We start from the raw sequence: 22690 nt of genomic DNA, 5'->3' as shown, positions 1-22690 counted from the left end.
TGCGAACTGGATAGAGGTTGAAGGCTGTCTAGCTCTTTGTTTTGTTTTTTAAAATTCTGAAGGGTAAAATTGGAACCCAATGTCTAGCTGGAAAAACAATTTAAATTTTCTTTTAAAAAGTAGACATGGCAAATTCTATGTGAAAGTATCACCAGTTGAGATGGTGATACTGTATCACTTTATAATTTCTCTATTGGGAGTTGTCATCTTACTATTTTGATAAGCCAACATTTTATGGTGTTTATATCTATCATTTTTTGGTAGAGATACTCACCTAATTCTCTAGGACATAATCCCGTTTTATTTATTTATTTCGTCCCTCATCATCAATAAAATACCAATAATGCTATTTGGACATACAAGATTGACCACATTAACTGACCACCTTATGTGGGAGCTTATGTGGTTATGCCATGTCACTTAATAAATATTGCATGCAGATTCTATTTTCCCTTTTATTTATTTATCTTTTCAATCTCATGCTCAAGCCACACCCAATTGCATACCCAGTTTTTCGAGAATGAGCGATTTTATTTTAATAAGAATGAAGTATTATATATTGTCCTCTGCATGCTAAAGCATCAAGGATGATCACAGGAGGTTCCTGAAATCATGAAGATGTTGTAGGCAAAGAAACAACAAATTTAGCTAAACGATGGGCCACTTTGGTTGGCCTCACGAAAGACAAAATTAATAGAAATATCTTGTAGCTGACTCACTAACAGTCTACAATCTGAAATCAGAACACTCAAACAGAAGGATATGTCATCGTATGGAGCAGTGACTCACTAGCATACCCAGTTTTTAATTGGCCACGATTTAGCTGTGGACATTCAGAGGGCTGGACAAGAAACAAAGTGACGGAGAGAGTGTGGGGAAGAGGAGAGAGAAGCGAGAAGGGTCGGGAAGGGGGAAGATTAAAAAGATTCACAACTGCTTTAGTTTTGTAAAACGTGGCCTTCTCGTAATCATTTTTCAGTATTTAACTTGTTTACAAAGGTCTTCTCGCTTTGCAATGATGATGTCAAAATCCCTTCTCTCTTTGATAAAAATGTCATCTTCAGGCTCTAAAGAAAAATATAGGACGCATAAAAAACTCCATGCACATTAATAAAAAATGTCATATTCTGGCTCTCAGAAAAATAAAGCTTTGGGAAGAGAAGGGAGGAAAATGGAGAAAGAAACAAAGCTTTGGGAAGGAAAAATTTCCCCGTAAAGACACAATGAGAAATAATGATTTTTTTCATCTAGCAATTGCAATTTGCTTATAGAGAGATGTGAAAATATAAATGTAAGAGAGATAAAATAGAGTGGAAACTTTAATGAAAGATTATTTTCAGCACATAATTATTTTTTAAAAAGTAAAAATTAATTTGTCATGTGATATTTAATCACATCTATTCATAGTATCAAAATTGTGTCAAAGTTGTGAAAACTGTGTTAAAATTTGTGTAAAAAACAAACTGCCACAGATCCGAGCCCCTATGCCGGGAAAAAATTTGCACTATATATGTTAGGAAGATATGCAGCAAATGCCAAGCCAATATCTTGATACAAATGATTAACTATATGAAAATTGCAATAACCCTTAATCCAAAATTGACAATTATTACACAAGTAATTTCTTCCCAACTCATCATTCCTCATATAGCTGACAATTACTTAACTACATTTTAATAAATATATATACATATGCCCTAAAAAAAACACTGAGTTAGGAAGATATGCAGCAAATGCCAAGCCAATAATCTTGGTACAAACGCTTAACTCCATGAAAATTACAATAACCCATAATCCAAAATTGACAATTACATAAGTAATTTCTGCCGAACTCATCATTCATCATATAGCTTTGCATGCAACAGCTTCTTACATTACAGGTTTCCCTTTTTTATCTTCCTGGGTTTTTTCTGGTTGGCTTTTCCATGCTGTCTGGCACCTACTTCATACTATTACTGTTGGCGAGTAGAGCATATCCTATTTTATTTGGGTTTTATTTATTTTTCCTTTTGTGTAGATATTATGTAATTAGGATTCCACTTATTTCCTAATTAAACCCTACTAGGGTTTGTAACCTGTATTATAAATACCTCCTTTCGGAGAATGAAATACATCTGAAAATATTCTACCCATATTATTTGACTTGGTATCAGAGCCGACTTTCTGGTGACCTATGTGTGTTGTGCCCACTCGTGTTCTACTGTGTGCCCTAATTTCTTTAGGGTTCTTGTGCCTGCGCCTTTGTCGTGTTCCGCTGTGTGCTCTGTCGTGTTCGTGCCTCTATTTCCTGTGCTTTTGCTGTGTTCCGCTGTGTGCATCTGCCTTTACTGTGTTCGTGCCTCTATTGTCTTCGTGCATCTACCTCTACTGTGTTCGTGCCTCTACTGTGTGCCTCTACTGTCTTCGTACATCTGCCGGATTTGTGTCTGTGCTGTGTTCTGTTGTATACTCTGCGTGATTTGTTGGGTTTCTGCTACAATCATGGGTGATAATTCCATTGTTGGTGCTGCTGCTGCTTCTGCGAATTTGCGTGTTTCTGACTCTATTCCAGGTACTGGCTCTAATACTTGGATAATTGACACTGGTGCTTCTGATCATATGACTTATGATGCTAAATTTTTTGATGAGTTGTCTAGTAACACCCGTAACCTATACATAACTAGTGCTAATGGCTTGCCCTCTCCAATTATTGGCGAGGGCACCATTTCTCTCACCCCAACTTTGTCCTTGTCTCATGCGTTATTAGTTCCCAATATCCATTGTAACTTGTTATCTGTTGGTCGCTTACTTGATACACTTAATGCTTCTGCTACTTTCTATCCTACCCATTGCTCTTTTCAGGATCTTAGGACTCACGAGATGATTGGGCATGGTAAACGGATAGGGGGGTTATATTATTTGACGTTGCCTTCTGCACCAGTTCGTGATCGTGTCGTTAATACTGTTCAAAGTTGCAGTGTCAAAGACAAACAACAAATTTGGTTATGGCATCGTCGCTTGGGACACCCGTCATTTGGCTACCTTAAGCGTCTGTTTCCATCTTTATTCCGCTCCTGTGATAAGTCCAGTTTTAAGTGTGAGACATGTATTTTGGCCAAGAGCCATTGCACTGTATTTCCTTTAAGTGACAGTAAAGCTGCAAAGCCTTTTGATTTAGTGCATTCTGATGTGTGGGGTCCGGCTCGCGTTACTTCGAACGGATTTCGTTGGTTCGTCACATTTATTGATGATTGTACCCGACTTACTTGGGTTTTCTTGCTGAAAAATAAACATGATGTTGTTTCCATCCTTCCAGAGTTTTGTACTATGGTGTCTACTCAGTTTCATGCTCGGGTCAAAGTATTTCAGACAGACAACGGAGGTGAATATGTGAATAATACTTTAGCGTCTTTCTTCCGTACTCAAGGGATTATTCACCAAACGACAACCCCTTTTACTCCTCAACAAAATGGTGTGTCTGAAAATATAAATGTAAGAGAGATAAAATAGAGTGGAAACTTTAAATTAAAGATTATTTTCAGCACATAATTATTTTTTTAAAAGTAAAAATTAATTTGTCATGTGATATTTAATCACATCTATTCATAGTGTCAAAATTGTGTCGAAGTTGTGAAAACTGTGTTATAAAATTTGTGTAAAAAACAAAGTGCCACGGATCCGAGCCCCTATGCCAGGAAAAAATTAGCACTATATGTTAGGAAGATATGCAGCAAATGCCAAGCCAATAATCTTGATACAAATGATTAACTATATGAAAATTGCAATAACCCGTAATCCAAAATTGACAATTATTACACAAGTAATTTCTTCCCAACTCATCATTCGTCATATAGCTGACAATTACTTAACTACATTTTAATAAATATATATACATATGCCCTAAAAAAAACACTGAGTTAGGAAGATATCCAGCAAATGCCAAGCCAATAATTAATCTTGGTACAAACGCTTAACTCCATGAAAATTACAATAACCCATAATCCAAAATTGACAATTACACAAGTAAATTTCTGCCGAACTCATCATTCATCATATAGCTTTGCATGCAACAGCTTCTTACATCACAGGTTTCCTTTTTTTATCATCCTGGGTTTTTTCTGGTTGGCTTTTCCATGCTGTCTGGCACCTACTTCATACTATTACTACGATATCTTGGCTAGAGATTTCTCCATCTCCGGTAATTTCCCCTGGACATCATGTTGGCGCGAAGCCATCGTCAAGGCATGGCCTTGATCCGAGGTGAGACCGGCGATGGAAGGTTGAGATTTTTTTGAATACTCCGTGATACCGGATGAGGCACAGGGAATTTAGGGTTTATGGATGATATTTATGTCTCTTGTAATTATGCCATTGTTCAAAGACCCGAAACAAACTTCTCAATCAACCATTCTCAGGAGTAATTTTTGAGTGTTCCCGGTACACCACGTAGTTGGTGTATCATCCAATAGACGGAAGACATATGGAATATGTCCAATGCAGTCCGCCAATGTCATAAGAAGAAATGCAGTAAGTTGGATAATAATTCCACATGTTCTATGTTTATTGGATGGTACACTAGACACGTGGTGTACCTGGAACATTTAAAAATTTCTCCATTCTCAGACATTGAATTGGTATACCTTTGATTTGGTTTTGCTGTAATTATGTAATTGGATGCTGAAGTGATTTTGTAATTAAGTTTTTTCTTTAATTAATTGACCTTTAACAAGTAAATAAATTAAAGTCGAAAATAATTCACTTGTTATAAAAAAAAAAGAGTATTAAATTATCAAAACAAAGATATGAGTGTTCCTATTTTCACCCTCTTATTAAACCCACCTTATTTTCAAATTTTTAAAGATAAATTTACCCCTTTATAAAATGACTTCTAAGGACTTAAAGAAAAAGCCTCAACTCATGTTAATACTTTTCTGTCCTTTCATCTTCTTCTCACTGCCTCTACAAATTCAGTGATTTCCCGCTGTCAATAGTCACCAAAAAAAGAAGCCCACAATTTCATCAATTTATTTTTTCTTATCCCTTTTTTCCCCTTTTGCAAAATGAAATCCCAACTTCTAAGCTCCCTTTCTCACTTCTGAACCCTAACTTCTAGCAATTGCCCTTGTTAGGAATTTCACTTAACCCAGCCCCTCTGACATTATCAGTTGTAGGTACCCCTTCAAAAATGTTTACCAATATTTATACCCTTTTGGAACAAGAACTTCGTTTGTATTGCATTTTTTGATGAAAAAGGGGGAAAAACCCCAAAGAACAACCTACACCAGTATATCAGTAGAAACTAAACGAGTTCTAGTAACTCCTAGCAAATCATAGATGGTTTGATTTTTGGATTATAAAATAACAAAGAAAAAATTGAAAAGAAGAAGAAGTTGAAAATTACACGTTATCACTTCCGAAAAATGCAAAATAATTACCCACTAAACCTTCTTTTTCATACTTATCATGTTATTTTGTATCTTCTTGATTCTTCCATCACCGACTCCAGTACATGATGCTCTTTGTATTGTCTGAGTATGGGTAATCACATATATTACTGGAATTTTTATGCCCATAAGAAAGAAAAAAAACACAGATAAATTGTGTGGGATTTTCCCATGCTAGTGATTGGTCATGAAGATCGATGGATTAATAATTAAAGAATTTGCTTGAATTAATAGTTAAAGGGTAATTTAGGAATAATGGTGGGTGGAAAAATAGGACCAGGGTGGAAATAGTAGCACTCTATAGTATTTTCCTTTATTTTTTTCATCTAATTTTATATGCTATAAAGAAGCATATACAAGTTTTAGGCTCTACAGCTCTGGCACATTGGATCAAATTGAAAGTCAACAAATTTACTTTGCCACTAGAGACCTAAGAATATATGCAAAAATATAAATTCTTACCAGAAATCAATTATCACCAATCCATAGATTAACTAACCCTCCCATATCGTAATTCAATAAAAAATATATATTTACATATATATGAGGGTAAAAATAGCACTGAGAACTTAGGAAGATATGCAGCAAATGCAAGCCAATAATCTTGGTACATATGCTTAACTCACTCCTCGCAAGAAAATTTGCAATAACCCATAATCCAAAATTGACAACTATATAAGCAGTTTCTTCCCAACTCATCATTCGTCATATAGATGCATGAAACACCTTCTTACATTACAAGTTAAATTCCTTCCACTCATAATCCCTCCCTCCCGCCATGTTTTCGGTTTGCGGTCCTAATTGGGTGTTTTTGTGCTTGGCCCTTTCACGATGCATGGCGCCTTATACTTCAAGTTTGGCTTCTCCACTGCAAAACTCAATAATATTACGAGAAAGTAAACCCAAAGGCTATAAAAACACTTGAAGAAACGTATACAATTGAATCTCTTGATTCATGGTCATTTAAATAAATAAAAAGATTTCATTGTAAACACATTTCTTTCACCTTAGCCATGGGCAAGCACGAAGCTTACTGCTACGAGTCCCCTTACGGATCAGAAACTCCTTATCATCTTCATCCAAAGTGGTTTCTTCTTGTTTTGGCTGATTCATACTAGTCACACTCTCCACTTCTATGGGTTCATAATCCCCGAACTCACTGAGTCATAATAATCAGAAATCTTATTACAAATAAAATGTAAAATAATTCCAATGTACAAATGTAACTTTATTGATGAAAGCACAATAAACGTGAAGAAAACTTACGGCGTGAAACAGAATTCAAGTGAGAACCATTCACGGCCCTTGATATCCACAGGATGAACAGTTGAATGTATGGTTCTAATCATAGGTTTTCCTCCTTCTCCAACAGTAATTTGAAATGTGGTGATACAAAGATATTGAACCACGGGAAGTGCTTCTTCATTGGGACTGCCAGTCTTGACATGAAAAAAGTCTTTGTTACCCAAATGAACCAAATACCCTGTCTTAAGCTCATTAAATCGCACTGGCGGACGTGCAATCTTCAGGCCACGCAATACAAACAGTGGGCTTAGGGAATATGCAATGCCACCGTCTTCACCTTTGTCCATCCTTAATGAGAATGTTATAATCACTTCCTCTATAAGCGCATGCAAGGCATAGATAGTGTCGCCTACAACCACGGCCCTCCCTCGGAAAGAAGCATAAGAAGCAGAAGTCACTCGATTCCATTGGTTTCTACTCTCATGAAAAGCAACGACATATGGATTCATGTAAGAGTCCAATAATGAAAATAAAATAACGCCATAACAAACGGCATAACCAATTATTTCCGTATGGCTCCCATAGTCACGATAAAATGGAAAAGAAGTCATTCGCTCCCAAACGTCTTCATCAGGATCATATCTCTCGAAGGAGGGCTCCTTAATTGATGGTGAGGACCCTGGAAGTGCAACATAGTAAAGCTTGTCATAAGCAGATACAAGAGTTCCTGCTGGTTTAGAGGCTATGCTAGGAGGAAGAGATGAACAATATGACCCAGTCTTGGTGTCAATGCTGTATCCTAATGGCCTGCAAGATTTGGCCCCGCTAGTTTTATTATAAACTTCCTCTGGAATGATGTATAATTTGGAGCGATTGAAAATTCTTGCACCCTTGATGTGAAAACTGTCATAGTACTCTGCCACGAGTCCAACTACTGGGGGTTCATGATTGACTCCTCCATGTTTGAATGTCACTTTATAGATTGAATTTGTGTATTTTCTATCATCAAAAGACACCAATAAATATACAGATCTATCTTCCCCCTGATGTGTAGTCATCGATGCATGCTCTGGGCTGGACAGAGAGGAGAGAGATAGAATAAGTCAAATTAATCTTTTCAAAACACCTCCTACCTAGAGAGATTCAATGAATGAAGCAAGGTCAAAGCTGCACCATTTACTTTAGTAAGCATATATACATAGAGACGAATACAAACAAAACAGTAAAAATGCCAATATCTTAGAATATAATTAAAGATGCATGCTAAATTTTCCGAGAAACTAAACAAAAAGAAAATTGATCCTTTCTTTTTTGGCGAATCAAGAACATCAACAATTTTACAGAGAAACAAAGCCATAATGCACTGGCGAATCATGAAATCCACTAAGCCATAATGCACTGACCTTGGGTGAGGATTAAAGGGCTCACGGTTGGGACTGTCGTCAATCACCGTGAAATTTGGAGTCGTCGTGGATTGACTGAGGCTAGCATTACTGGAGCGTATTAGACGAAGCTCCTCCAGTATTGATTTCTGCGTATCGGCCAGTTGGAGTTGCTGGGCAGAAAGCTGGGCGGATAGCCGTGCAGAAAGCTGGGCGGAAAGCACCTCCGATAACTTCGTCAAGGCACGGTATTCAGCAGGGGTGAGATCAGCGGCCGCGGAAGGCATCGTCAGGCTGGGACTGCAGGGTTGAACGGGAATATCATTACTGCCGCTCAGTCGGCTAAGCAGCTCCAGTATTGACGTTTGCAATTCGAACTTTTGGGTTTTCTCTATCTCCGATATTTTGACCGGAGATTTCTCCATCTCCGGTAACTTCCCCTGTGGATCATATTGGCGGGAAGTCATGGTCAAGCCATGGCCTTTACCCGAGATGAGATCAGCGGCGGCGGCAGATGACTGAGAATTTTGCCAATGCACCATGATACCAGATGATAAGGGCTTCGCTATTGAAATGCAAAGGCAAAGGGAATTTAGGGTTTGGGGATGCCGCTGTAGAGGGGAGTTTTATTATGCTTGGCTGGGGGTGTGACGTGAGGAAAGTTTCGTTATGCTTGGTTGGGGCGGTGTGATTTTATTTATTTTTTTATAAGGGGGCGTTGTGATATGAGGAAAGTTTCTAACTCGTATAAAATTCTAGAGGCTGGCTGCTATTCTTTTTAATAATATTTATATAAAAAAAACACACACAACTCATAAAATATGATTTATTTATCCTATTTAGTTTCCCTTTTTTTAAAATTTGTGTTTTTGTTACCTGTTTTATCATGCAATGTTTTTTGTTACCCGTTTTATGATATTTGAGTTTGTTTCTCGTTTTATGAAATTGGGGCTTTAGTTCAACTCTATATACTCTATCCTTTGCTTTAAATATACAGATAATCTATTTGCGGTTATCCTCCTTGGATCTTTCTTTGACTCAATATCTCTTTTTGCTTCGCTCTTCTTAATCAAAGGTGGCTGCCGCGGATCTCTCTTTGACTGCATATCGGTTTTGCTTCATTGTCCAAGATAATCAAAGGTTACATTATGCTCTCTTATTTATAATCTAGTTTTTGTTATATTTTCTTTTGAACATTTGAGTAGTTTTTGTTCTGGCTTTTGAAACATTGATTGACCGACGATACATCTTTATCTGTTTTCTTTTGAAGTATGAGTAGTTTTTGTCTTTTGAACATTGATTGACCAACAATACTTGTTTATCAAACCAATAATATATTGAGTCTCAAATAACTTAGCTCATGTCAAGTCATTAAATTTAAACTATTTAAATTCCCACATAATTAATTTAATTTTTTAAATTTATATCTATCTATATTTTCGAAATCTCCACAGTTGTCCTTGTTAATGAATATACTGAAACAGAAGATATTTCATCAAATAGGGATAAAATAGAACATTCACAATTTATTTAAATAAGAAAAATAAAATAAAGAGCACTTGCTGCAATTGGCCATGCAACTAGGAGACGTTTTCCAATAAACATATGCCTTCATAATCCTTACTCCGACAAGGAAATTTGAAACCATAGATTCTTTGTTTGATTCATGAGGGACAAAGTTTTTTTTTTTTTTTTTGTGTGCTCAAGCTTGGAGATCTCTCATGGCCTTAAGGCTTCTAATGAGTCGTTCATTTGGGTAGTTTTATCTGTTTTTGTGTCTGTTGTTTCGGGTCTGGTACAGTAAGCTGTTGTGGGGCTCCTCGTTGCTTGTCCAGATTGACTGACTGTTGTCTTTTATTTTCTCAGTTTCACTTGTTGCCCAGTTTCCTCTAACTTATTCGAATTTTTGTGGATTTTTTATTTTTATTTTTTTAGAATTCTTTGAATTGGAGCGTCTGCCAAATTGATGTATGGTGTTAAATTTTCTGCATATCTACTTACAAATTTGGTTGCCGAAGAATGGCCTTTTCCTTTTGGTAATTTGGACTTGCAAATTATTGTATTCGTTTTTATTTTGTTGGAAAATTATTATATTGTTAAAACGAGTCTTTTTTTGTTATTGACATTTTATGTTTCTAATATAATTAGAGATTTTTAGCGGTAATAAATTTAATTTGCTTTTAAACGGCATGCAAAATTCTTAGAATAATAATTTGAAAATTTACTTTCATGTGCTTAGGGTTCTTTTTTCTCTAATATTTGGGGTCCTGATTCTAATTCTAATATTTCCAGGAAATGGAAATTCAAATTCAGTTTTTCCAGTACATCAATGAACAATATTTCGATAGTGATGATTCAAGTGACATGGTTAAGGGTGCACATGTGTGCTTTTATAAACTTTCCAGTAACTATTCAAGGAATGGTGAGCTTATATTTAAGAGGAACGGTAAAGCGAGAGATGTTTCTTTCTTGAATATCGGTGATGGGGATGAACAAGAGCAAATATCTGAGCAAATTTTTCATTTAACCTCAATGGTATCCGACAGAGTACTTCTCCGTCCATGGATGGTTGCATATTGCAAACATAATAAGGAGGGTACGAGCGGATGGTGGACTCTTTGTTATGATAGATTTGACATTTCACTTTCTGATTGGAAAGATAAGGTAAATTCAAAAAGCCTCTCTGATCCAAACAAGGTAGATTCGAAGATTGGGTTTCGCTGCCTTTGTGATTACTGGTGTCGTACAATACGGTGACTGTAATAACAATTTGTGTTTTTGATATATATATTAATTTGTGTTATGGTTAACTTATGTATTTCATGATTTGACAGACAATTAATTAAAGCGATCTCTCACATTCATGATGAGGGGATTTTCCATGGTTCCTTGCGGGCAATGACGAGTTATGTTTTTGTGGGTGATACACTCAAGATAATGAACATAGGAGGAGGACGTATTGAAGGAGACAAGGTTGCTTTCCAAGACTTCAAGGATTTAAGTTGGATGCTGCAATCTCTATTTCGACCGGTTTTGAGTTCCGGTACTGGATGGCCGGAACTTACTAGTTTTCTTTGTTGTTTTAACACTAAAGTACAAGAGTAAGTACTTTTGAATTTTTTTAATTCTTAATTTTTGTGAAATATGGTATGTTATTACATGTGTTTATGAATTTTGTTTTTTGCTCTTTTCAGCTACAAAAAGTATGTTAAGATGCTAAAACACCCATTTTTTATGGCTCCTGATCGGAGGATAAAGTGCTTTGGTGAACTCCATCATAAACTTAAAACCACGCATAAAAAATTGCGCTCTGACTTGAACTCAAAAAAATTTGGTGAGTTCTTCGATTGGAACACAACGGCAGCCATTAATTCTTTGGAATCGTTTTTCATTAAAGTTTTTAATTATGAGCGAGCTACACCATATAAAGGTCGGCCGTCAGACCTTCTAAAGTTCCTGCGAAATGTCTATGAGCATTTTACGGATAGTTCAACAGTGGACAATGAGGAAGTGGAGGAAGTGGACATTGAGGAAGTGGACATTGAGGAAGTGGACGCTGCTGTTAGAAGGCATTGGGAGGGTTTTTTGGATCGCGTTCACGTCCTGTTCTCAACATCTTGTTATTAATGTTGATTGTTTGCGTTTGTTTATCTTGGTTTAGGTTATATATTACAGATAATGATTTTCTGTTTAAAAGATAATGACTTTATGTTGGATTGGATTTTCTTAATGTATTACCTTTAAAAGGCTACTTTCAGCTTAATAATTCATATAGTTTTTTAGCATTTTGCCGTTGGGTTTCTCCGTCTCTCTTATGATTTACTACTACTATGACGTAGGCCTTGTACGGTTACTTAACAAAAATATTGCCTTTGGGTTTTATTTGACATAGTTTTCTGAGCATTACCTACTTCCGTCAACCAAGCTCAAGGGGAATAGAATCGTAGATGATGATGAGTGATGATGGAAGCTAATTTAATTTGGGGTGCGCAGTTGGTGCCAAAGGTGAAGAATTTCTTGTGGAGAATTGTCAAGGGCTGTTTACCCACGACACGAGGCATGCATGCCAGCTTAATTAATTATGTTCTCAAGTTAAAATATGAAATGAATACAATACATTACATGTATGTGGACAATGGTGGACCTACAGAGGCGCAAGGAGGTGCAGTTGCACCTCCCCTTGCCGGAAAATCATGTGGTGAGGCTGGAGTATGCACCTCTATTGGTCCCAAGGTTCTGCATCTGAGGTGTGTTGCAAGGGTTTCAAAACAAGGAAGATGACTTGGGTTTTTTTGTTTTCAATTTTTTGCAACACAAACAACGTCGTCTTTGTTATCCTCCAGCTCAAAAGACATTTAATGAAACGGGGAGTATTGATTGATGCAATTTTGACTTTTGACAAATTACCACTTTAACCATCTTATTATCCTCTAGCTCAGAAAACATTTTAATTAAGTGCTCAGATTAGGATTCCCTTCCATCTAGAAAACCCACAACCCAAAATCACTTCCCAAATCTCTTGAAGATTTCTCTAGTGCAAATTTAAGTGCTCATGCGTTAGTCTTGAAGATATGTTTTATGAGGTAATATTTCTTGTGGCTTTTACAGGTTATTATTTCTCACTTTTATATTTTGGGATTGCTTATTCTGCTTAGATGAATAAGTACTTATATTTAATTACATTATACTTATATTTCTCATTATTATTTCTCACTTTTATATTTTGTGATTTTCTTGTCAAAACAATTGATGTCTCAAAAAGCATACTCCTCACAGTTTACAATTTTGGCTATTGCCCACTATGTATTCGACTTAATGTCTCAAAGAGGTTTCCATGTTTTGTTTGTATTGCTATTTTTTCATCAATTATGAATGCCATTAGTATTGTTTAAATTCTATAGATATTTGGTTGTCTAAATTTTGTTTTCGAATTTTTAGTTTTTTAAATATTGCACATTCTTTGAAAAATTTCTGAGTCTGCCATTGTATGTGGATGACCACCATTATATCCATTACCTTTACCTTTTGATATATTGTAATATATATAATTAGTAGCCTTTAATTCATAATTTGTGGGTTACCTTCCTATCATTGTAAGTCTATAAATCACGACACAAGCAGCTGGAGGCCCTGGATCTACCAAGTAAACGCAACCATCGAGATCATGACACAAGTTATGCTCAAGCTAAGGGTGTGATTCTTGGGAGCTCAAGTGATGAGCCCTAAGAAACTGTGCGTGAAAATCCAAGTGAAGATATCCAGAGGGCCAAACTAAAGGCTCCTATTGTGGAATCAGGAAGCGCACCCTAATTTTTTTTTTTTTTTTTATATAAATATTTTTTAAATTTAATGTAATCTCATGTTTCCTCTTTTTCATTTTTTTTAATGTTCCCCCTTTTTAAATTGGAAATTAGGAATGAGTAAACATGTTATCAACCAGGTAACCTGTTTAATAACCTATTTAAGACGACTCGAACCCGACATGATACGTTTATTAAATGAGTTGGGTTCGGGTTGAGTATTTTTGACACGTTTATTATCTCGACACGACACGAACTCGACACGACACAACCCATTGCCATGCCTACCTCCAAGGCAAGGCTACCTGAATAAAAGAATGAGGTCATGTTCTCCCTCAAAGACCAGTTGTTGTCTAGCCTTATCCTTTCCGTGGGCTGATAAAAAGAAAAGTCGTTGTGTGTGTTAAACGGTGGGCCAATATTTAATTGTAGGTATTTTTTTTTATATCTTTAAGATTAAGTTGGAAAATCAACCCTAGGCCAGAGCCTAGCTGAGCCCCTTCTGCCCAGGGACGGATCCACAGAGGAGTAAGTGTGGTCAAGTGACCCTTGCAACTCTGGAATTTTCCATTAGAGGGGAGAAAGTTGACCCCTGCAAACTGCTCGACGAAAGTCCCCAAAGAGCAGCACTCTTCTCCCCAGCGCACAACGCTCTTATCGACCTCACAATCTGATGCTCGTTGGGCAGCTAAGAAGAGACGCCTCAGAGATAAAGTCCACAAAATATAATGGCAAACTTCACCTTCACTGCCTTGGTTCTTTTGCTTTCAGTTTCGTCAATTCTTCATTATTTTTCAATGTAGTTTGATGGCTATCTGTGATTTGCTCACTAATATGAGATTTCAGTTTAGCTTAATAGAAGAACAAAAACGGTTTCTTTTTATTTTAACTTTGAAAAAGTATGGATATTTGACATAAGTGAAGATGACTGCTTGGTGGGACTGATATTTGATGCTTCATTTTGTATTTGGTTGATTAAATATTGATGGAAATATAAATTTAAGATCTTGAAGTATTGGACTTGGGGGAAATTAAGGCATTCCCAGCTATTTGGTTTGCCTTGGCTGACATAGATTTCTTAAGAAAACAAAACAACAGAGAGGCTCAATTAGTTTTTTTATATGAATTTTCGATTAGCTTTTCTCCATTAATGGTTGAGTGATAGCTTAGAGCATCTCCAGCAGACTCCCTATCCTCTCATCCCTAGCTACTTTGGCTAAAAAGAAGGAAAATCCTCCTTCCGGCAGACTCCCTACTTGTTTATATTGAGAAAGATGAGTTCGCTTGTATTAATAATGAAACTATAATGGGACATCTTCAGAAAATGAAAACTCATGGTGGACAATTGTAATGTGGTTTTTTCTATTAATTATCGTTTCATTTTTATGGGTTTATTTTTTTTGTAGAAATTTTTTACCGTGTTAAATGTTGACCCCTGCAAGGAAAATTCATGGATCCGTCCCTGGTTCTGCCATTGGGACCCATAAAAAACTTCATGCATATTAATAAATAAAAAAATGTCGTATTCACGCTCTAAGAAAAATAATAGGATCCATAAAAAGCTTCATACACATTCATAAAAAAGTGTCATCTTCAGGATCAAAAGTTTGTTCTACTTTCTTGTTTTCAGTTTGTGTTAATTTTTTTTGGTAGGTAGTTCCAAGTTTGACTTGGAGATGAAGATAAGGAATAGAAGGGAGGAAAATGGAGAAAGAAACAATGCTTTGGGAAGGAAAAATTTACCCCTAAAGACACAACGAGAAATAATGATTTTTTTCATCTAGCAATTGCAGAGAGAGAAAATATAAATAGAGTGGAAATTTTAATTAAAGATTATTTTCAGTACATAATGATTTTAAAAAAATAAAACATTAATTTGTCATGTGATATTTAATCACATCTATTCGTTGTGTCAAAACTGTACTAAAATTTGTGTAAAAAACGTAGTTTTCACGGCTCCGCGCTCGTGTGCCGGGAAAAAGCTGGCACTGAGTTAGGAAGATATGCAGCAAATGCCAAGCCATAATCCAAAATTGACAATTACATAAGTAATTTATGCGGAACTCATCATTCGTCATACAGCTCTGCATGCAACAGCTTCTTACATTACAGGTTTTCTTTTTCTTATCTTCCTGGGCTTTTTCTTGTTGGTTTTTTCATGCTGCCTGGCACCTGCTCATGCTACATGGCGGTTACTCCAGCTTGGCTTCTTTCTTGGCCTCTTTCTGCAAAACCAAATAATTATTTCGAGAAACTAGACTCAAAGACTAAAAAACACTTATAGACATCAAACAATTGACTCTCTTTGATTTAATGTTATTAAATAAATAGAAAGATTTCATTGTAAACACATTTCTTTCACCTTTGACACCGGCGAGCAAGAAACTCGCTACGAGCCACCTCCCACATCAAAACATTCTCATCCTGAGTTGTTTCATGTTCATTCAGAGTGATTTCTTCTTGTTTTGGCTGATTCATACTAGTCATAATGTCCCCTTCTATGGGTTCATGATCCCCGCACTCACTGAGTAATGAGAAACCTTATTACATACAAAAGGTAATATAATTCCAACGTACAAACACAATTATAATAATGTAAACAGAAGAAACGTGAAGGAAACTTACGGCGTGAAGCAGAACTCAAGGAAGAACCAATCACGGCCCTTGATATTCACAGGATGAATAGTTGACTGTATGGTCTTGATCATGGGTCTTCCTCCTTCTCCAACAACAATTTGAAATGTGGTGATACAAAGATATTGTACTTCAGGACGTGGTTCGCTATCGGGACTGCCAGTCATGACATGAAAAAAGTCATGGTTACCCAAATGAACTAAATACCCTGTCTTAAGCTCACAAAATGGCACTGGCGGACACACGATTTCCAAGCCACGCAATGTAAACAGTGGGCTTAGGGAATATGTAATGCAACCATGTTCATCTTTGTCCATCTTGAAGGAGAATGCTATAATCTGCTCCACCATAAGCGCATGTACGGCATAGATAGTGTCACCTACAACTATGGCCCTCCCTCGAAAAGGAGCATAAGATGCAGAAGTCACTTGACTCCATTGGTTTATACTCTCATGAAAGGCAACAACATTGGAATTCAGGTCGGAGTCCCACAATGAAAACAAAATAACGCCATAACAAACGGCATAACCAATTATTTCCATACAGGTCCCATCATCATGATAAAATGGAAAAGAAGGCATTCGCTCCCAAAGGTTTTGAGCAGGATCGTATCTCTCGAAGGAGGGCTCCTTAATTGGTGGTAAGCACACTGGAGATGCAATATAGTAAAGCTTGTCATACGCAGATACAAGAGTTGCTAGTGGTTTAGATGTTATGTTAGGAGGAAGAGATGAATGATATGACCACTTCTTCGTTTCAATACTATATCCTGATGGCACCCGCTTTAAAGGGTCATTATAACCGTTTTGTAGAAGGATGTATAATTCGGAGCGGTTGGAAATCCTGGCACCCTGAATGTAAAAACCGTCATAAAACTCTTGGTCAAGTTCAACTACTGGGGGTTCATGGGTGACTCCTCCATGTTTGAATGTAACTTGATAGATTGAATCAGTGTATCGGCTATCATAAAAAGACACCAATAAATATACAGATCTATCTTCCCCCGATGCATCCTCCACCATAGAAAAGCTGGACAAAAAAGAGAGAGATATATAGAACAAGTCAAGTTAATATTTTCGAACACCAACCAACCTAGAGAGATTTAATGAATGAGGCAAGGTCAAAGCTGCGCTATCTACTTTAGTAAGCATATATGCATAGAAACAAATACAAACAAAACAGTAAAACTGGCAATATATAAAAATAAATTTCTCCATTTTCCTACAAACTGAGTATGGAAGTGCAGGAGTAGATCATCATCATTAAATATTACAGAGTAATAGATCGATCATAGTTAAATGGAAAGTTCAATTCAATTTATAGAATATATGTATGCATGATCAGAATTGTAAAATATAACATCCGATTCCTCAGAAAATATAACACAGTTTTTGCAAGAAAACGCCTCCAGAAAAATAGATAAAGGCCGAGCTGGAAATCCAATTCAAATTCAAGAATACGTAACACATGTGAACTGACTGATAACAAAGAGATACAAAACCTCCTAGCATCAAAATAGCCACACACAAAAATAGTCCAAGCAAGAATCTTTGAATATAATTAAAGATGAATGCAAAAATTAAGAAGATAAGATGAAATCCACTAAGCCATGATGCGCTGACCTTGGGTAAGGATTGTTGAGAATTAATGACTAACTCACTGCCCTTTTAAGATCTTGTTGTTGATGGACTTTGGACAAAGAACTCAATGATGGATGAGTCTTACACACACACACAGAAATTAACCAAGCACAAATGACACAAGTGTTTATAGAGGTTCAGCAAATTGCCTACATCCTCTTTGGTGATCACCTTGAGAAATTTCACTAATGAAGATAGGTTACAACTTTGGTTTACAAAGGAAACCCCCTTAGAACACTACCCTCACAATCTGTTTCTCTCACACCCTTGCTCAACACCTTGATACACTTAGAGAACTCTCTTGCTCTCACCTTGGTTTTTTTGAACAAAGCTCTCTAAAGAAACTCTAACTTGTTTCCAGCTTTTGCCACTACATTTGTTCAACATTCTTTCTCCCTTGTGTTATCTTACTTCATCCCATTACCTACACAGGCCAATAGACAAGAGATAGGATATCTGATTGTCCTCCACGTTCTTTCCTTTTAGTCACCACTTAGACTAAGGGTCAGATTAGGTAGGTAATACAATCCCACTCAGCCACCTCCATTAAACCAGAAAATGGAGAGGAGATTAATCAAAATAGGATAACCAATTAGCCATGAGTGCTCTCCCAACTATCCAGCAGGTAGTCAACCCTCTTTTACCTCAGAAGTGATCCATTAAGAACCTGCAAACTCGTGGAAAGCGATAGCCATTGAAAAGACAGTTGAAAATACGTAAGCAAAGCATCACAGCACGACTGGAGCGACCGGTCGTCAGGAATGGGCGACCGGTCGCCAGAATTTTTCCCTCCAGACTTTGAATCTGCTTCTAAGAGACCGGTCGCAAATGTCCAGCGACCGGTCGCTCGTGTGCCTGCGACCGGTCGCAAAGAACTAGCGACCGGTCGCTCTTCAGTTTTGCTTCCAGACTTCGAATCTGCTTCAAAACGACCGGTCGCAAATGTCCAGCGACCGGTCGCTTTTAGGCAGATTCAAAATCATCCTTTGAGCGCCAAAAAACTTTGTATCCTTTTAGGTGAGCCATTTTTTCCAACAAGGATTAAAGGGCTCACGGTCGGGAACAGTGAAATTTGGAGTCTTCTTCCTTTCGGATTGAAAGTTGATAGCATTACTGGCGCGTATAAGGCGAAGCTCCTTCAGTATTGATTTCTGCGAATCGAGCTGGGCGGATAGCTGGGCAGATAGCTGTGCAGAAAGCTGGGCGGAAAGCACCTCCGATAACTTCGTCAAGGCACGGTATTCAGCAGTGGTGAGTTCAGCGGCGGAAGAGGCCATCGTAAGCCGGGGACTGCCGGGTTGAACGGGAATACCACTACTGGCGCGAAGTGGCTCTAATATTGATGTTTGCAATTCGAACTTTTGGGTTTTCTCTATTACATTGCCCAGAGATTCCTCCATATCCTGTAACTTCCCCTGGGGATCATCTTGGCTGGAGGTGAGATCAGCGGAGGCGGCGGAAGGTTGAGATTTTTGCGGATCCCCCATGATACCAGATGATAGGGCCTTCGCTATTGAGAATGCAAATTGAGGCACAAGGAATTTAGGGTTTGGGGATGCCGCTGTAGAGGGGAGTTTTATTATGCATGGTTGAGGGTGTGATATCAGGAAAGTTTCGTTATGCTTGGTTGGGGGTGTGATATGAGGAAAGTTTCCAACTAGTGTAAAAATTCTAGAGGCTGTTATTCTTTTTTCTTTTCTTTTTGTAATAATATAAAATAACTAGTTATTTATTAAACCACACAACTCATAAAATATCCCTTTCAAATTTCGTGTTTTTTACCTATTTTATCATGTAATGTTTTTGGTTACCTGTTTCATCATGCAATGTTTCTTGTTATCCGTTGTTAGCAACCTTCTCTTTTGGACATTCTCTCTTTCCCTTAGGACATGTGACACTTTTTTTATTCTTAAAATAAAATCATTAATACATAAAACAATTTAGCTTTTATTTTTCAAATTTACCCATATTAAATATGGGCCATTAAATATTACCAAATGCTTTTGAATTGCTACCCAAAGAGTACACCTTTCTCAATTTCCAGATGGCTGGCATAGTTGGCAACTAGAAGAGTGTACAAGGTGCCTTTTCGGACTCCATACGTTGACAACAAAGATGCCTTCGACATCCTTGCATCTCTAGGTTATTTTGACGTGTAAGGGAGCTGGGAAGAGGAAAAGTCATAATTTGTTAATGTGTTTATTAATGAAGGGTAAACTTGAAAAATAAAAACTGTTTGTTGTATTAATGACATTATTTTAAGGGTAAAAAAAGTGTCACATGCTGTCATGAGGAAAAGGGAGAATGCCCAAAAAAGAAGGTTGCTAGCATTCCCCTTATTCGGGTTTATTACTCATTTTTATGATATTATGCATTCTCCACAATAATTAAAGATTAACTTCCCCTAAATTTGAGGATATGTGAGATCCTCTTTAATAAAAGCCCTTGGATTAATCCAACTACACACATAATTATTCAGTCCCGCTAAATATGGGGACTTGTGAGGTCCTCTTTAATAAAAGCCCTTTGATTAATCCAACGGCACATATAATTTGTACTCTCAACCCTCACTCATGTTATCTGTTTTACTCAAATAAATCATTTAATTTAACCAGCCAAAAAAAAAAAAAAAAAAGATTTAGGGGTGCATAGACAAAAACAAAACTTAACCAGCCAAATTAATCCTTAGCTAAAGATAACCTAATTAACAAAATTTCTAACTATTTCGCTTGACAAAAACAAAAGCTTATGAAAGAAAAACAGAAAGTTTGCATAGACAGAGGTGAACTGTTGACAATATAAAAAGAAGATTAATCTGTATATATCAAAGCGTAATCTGTATATACCATATTCGAATAATTTTGTTCATAATCTATCCTTAAACTGTATTTAGAGAAAAGTTCATATGGTGATTCGGCTTTCTCTACTTAAAAACTTTGGCTAACTATTTAAAAATCTGGGTCGTGCAAGTCTTTTTTCCTTAATTTATTTGCATCAAATCATCTGAAATGAGACCATGATGTGAAAAAAAAAAAATTGTGCAAAGAAGAAACAAGATCTATTATGAAAAATTAATGTCCATTTATCCGCAGTACAAAGAATCTCAATTCATTTTGACATTTGAATTTTTTTGATTCTGTCAACAAATTTTGGTAACTTTAAAATATCTTCTAATATACATGTCACACCCCAAAATATTTTTTTTTTGGAAGTGTGAGGTAAAAGGAAAAACTAAAACTAAAAATTTAAATATCAAGAAACATGAAGATTGAACATAACCTTTTATTTAAGTCAAAGTAATTTACATTGTAATTTTACAGGCAAAATAACAAGAAAGTAACAAACTTTCAACAAAACATTCAAAACTATCCACAACCGGTTCTTCTTGTTTCCTCGGCAAAACTAAACTTCATATTCAAAGCCTGCAATAGATTCAATAAGGGGTGAGCATTACATGCTCAGTAGGGGTCTTATGTCTTTTGTGATTAATCTATATATATAAAGCAAAAGACAGAGAATGGTGAAACATTCTAAATACCAGAAAATGCCCTTGGTTAATGCAAACATTAAGAATTGAAATTATTAATTAAGTGAGGATAATATGGTAAATTTACACTTTTTCATATTAAAAAAAATTTAAAATTAAAAGAAAAATCAGATAATGGATCCTCTTTTTATGGAACACAACTACCCATTATCTTTTTTAATTCTAAAATAAATTTAATTTTATCTTTTAAAAAGCCTCTCGCAGGCGCGGAAGCGCATGCAGAGAGGCTAGTGAGATTTATAATGTACAATTTATGCAATGCATGAATGAACTTCATTTCTACCCAACCCGTTAATCTATATAATAGGGTAAGCAAATCTGCATGTCCCATACCATGCATTTTATCACTGTGATTCCGAATGCCTCATTATATAAACTAACACCCATTTCAATCATCCCATTATTCCCCTTTTGCTAGTCATCTTGTCTACACCATTGATCTCCAAGCCCAAATCACCCAATCGACAATTATACAGCCGATTTCCTAATCTACTGTGCACACGGGCTCGCCTGAACTTGGTCCCTACAATGATTAGACTCAACTACACAAAAGATTCTTCCCATTATCCTCTTTTCCATAATTTCTTTATCAACCCAAAAATTCCAACCACCACCAACAACATATGAATATGTCAATGTTAATCAAATTATAATGGTAATTAACAACACGTATACATCCAATATCAAGGATAACAATCAAATAATATAACCAAGCATAATATAGGATTTACAATAATAATCAAATAATATTACCAAGCATAATATAGTATTTACAATATTTAATTAAATCAATGTATGCAAAACCACCCCAAGAAAAACCCCTACCTCAAATCCAAAGCTATTGTATAGCTCCCAATTGTAAGTTCAAATACTTTGAGCTTCTTCAAAACCTCACCACACTTAATTCTCTTATTTTCTTTTGTCTACGATTTCTTTAGGAAACTACTATAACTTGAAGAACTTATGATTCAATAACTATTAGTTAGAGCTATTTATAGTAGGTTAGAGTCGGTAAAGAAAATATGGATGAAGCTTAACATTATGCCACCTAACTAACCTAGGGATTTCTAGACTAGATCCTAGGATTTATAGACTACATGGGTGCAGTGGCGGAGCCAGGCATTTCAGTAAGAGGGGGCACCCTTAAAAATTCAACCGCTTTCTTTTATGACAAATCAACCTAGTTCTTAAGAAATCCCTAATTTTATCGCTTTTCTCTATTTTTTTTTCTTTACTTTTTGTATGAACAATCTATCACAATATATTCAATTCAAAAGAAATTTAGATATAAAAAAGAAAAAGAAACAAAGAAAATAGTGGCCATTAAAGAATTTGTGAGGAATTTTATAATATTTGTACAATATACTAATATAAAATTGTATGTATAACAATATTTGAGAGGGGGCCAGTGCCCACCCTGGGCATGCACTGGCTCCGCCACTGCATGGGTGGCTTGAAGGTAAAACTGCCACCCCATTTAGTCTTAGGTGCTGGCTTCCGAAGAGTGCTTAGTAAGCAC

General features: G+C 36.4%; 2 protein-coding genes across 2 annotated transcripts; both read right to left on the bottom strand.

Moving 5' to 3' along the window:
- Positions 1 to 6425: 6425 nt before the first annotated feature.
- Positions 6426 to 8517, bottom strand: LOC148294612 (uncharacterized). Its single transcript, XM_088253081.1, has 3 exons — positions 8072 to 8517; positions 6690 to 7742; positions 6426 to 6582 (listed from the first exon to the last, which is right to left on the bottom strand). The coding sequence occupies exons 1-3, from the start codon at positions 8515 to 8517 to the stop codon at positions 6426 to 6428; spliced, it is 1656 nt and encodes a 551-aa protein (XP_088109207.1).
- Positions 8518 to 15708: 7191 nt separating this feature from the next.
- On the bottom strand, positions 15709 to 19111 carry LOC148294611 (uncharacterized). Its single transcript, XM_088253820.1, has 3 exons — positions 18648 to 19111; positions 15976 to 17013; positions 15709 to 15874 (listed from the first exon to the last, which is right to left on the bottom strand). Exons 1-3 carry the CDS (start codon positions 19109 to 19111, stop codon positions 15709 to 15711), a joined length of 1668 nt encoding a protein of 555 aa, XP_088109946.1.
- Between the last annotated feature and the right edge of the window lie 3579 nt (positions 19112 to 22690).

The sequence above is a fragment of the Prunus avium genome, chromosome 5 (genome assembly GCF_965620075.1).
Source record: "Prunus avium chromosome 5, drPruAviu1.hap1.1, whole genome shotgun sequence".
NCBI lineage: Eukaryota > Viridiplantae > Streptophyta > Magnoliopsida > Rosales > Rosaceae > Prunus > Prunus avium.
The sequence above is the reverse complement of the archived record's forward strand: the minus strand, read 5'-3'. Positions and strand labels throughout refer to the sequence as shown.

Excerpts from the sequence above, each read along its gene's own strand:
- LOC148294612 (XM_088253081.1), bottom strand. The coding sequence starts at position 8,517 with ATGACTTCCCGCCAATATGATCCACAGGGGAAGTTACCGGAGATGGAG. Across the intron at positions 7,743-8,071 it reads CCCTTTAATCCTCACCCAAG|CCCAGAGCATGCATCGATGA; the intron begins GTCAGTGCATTA and ends CTCTCTGTCCAG. Across the intron at positions 6,583-6,689 it reads CTTGAATTCTGTTTCACGCC|TGAGTTCGGGGATTATGAAC; the intron begins GTAAGTTTTCTT and ends ATTATGACTCAG.
- LOC148294611 (XM_088253820.1), bottom strand. The coding sequence starts at position 19,111 with ATGGGGGATCCGCAAAAATCTCAACCTTCCGCCGCCTCCGCTGATCTC. Across the intron at positions 17,014-18,647 it reads AATCCTTGTTGGAAAAAATG|CTTTTCTATGGTGGAGGATG; the intron begins GCTCACCTAAAA and ends TTTTTTGTCCAG. Across the intron at positions 15,875-15,975 it reads CTTGAGTTCTGCTTCACGCC|TGAGTGCGGGGATCATGAAC; the intron begins GTAAGTTTCCTT and ends CTCATTACTCAG.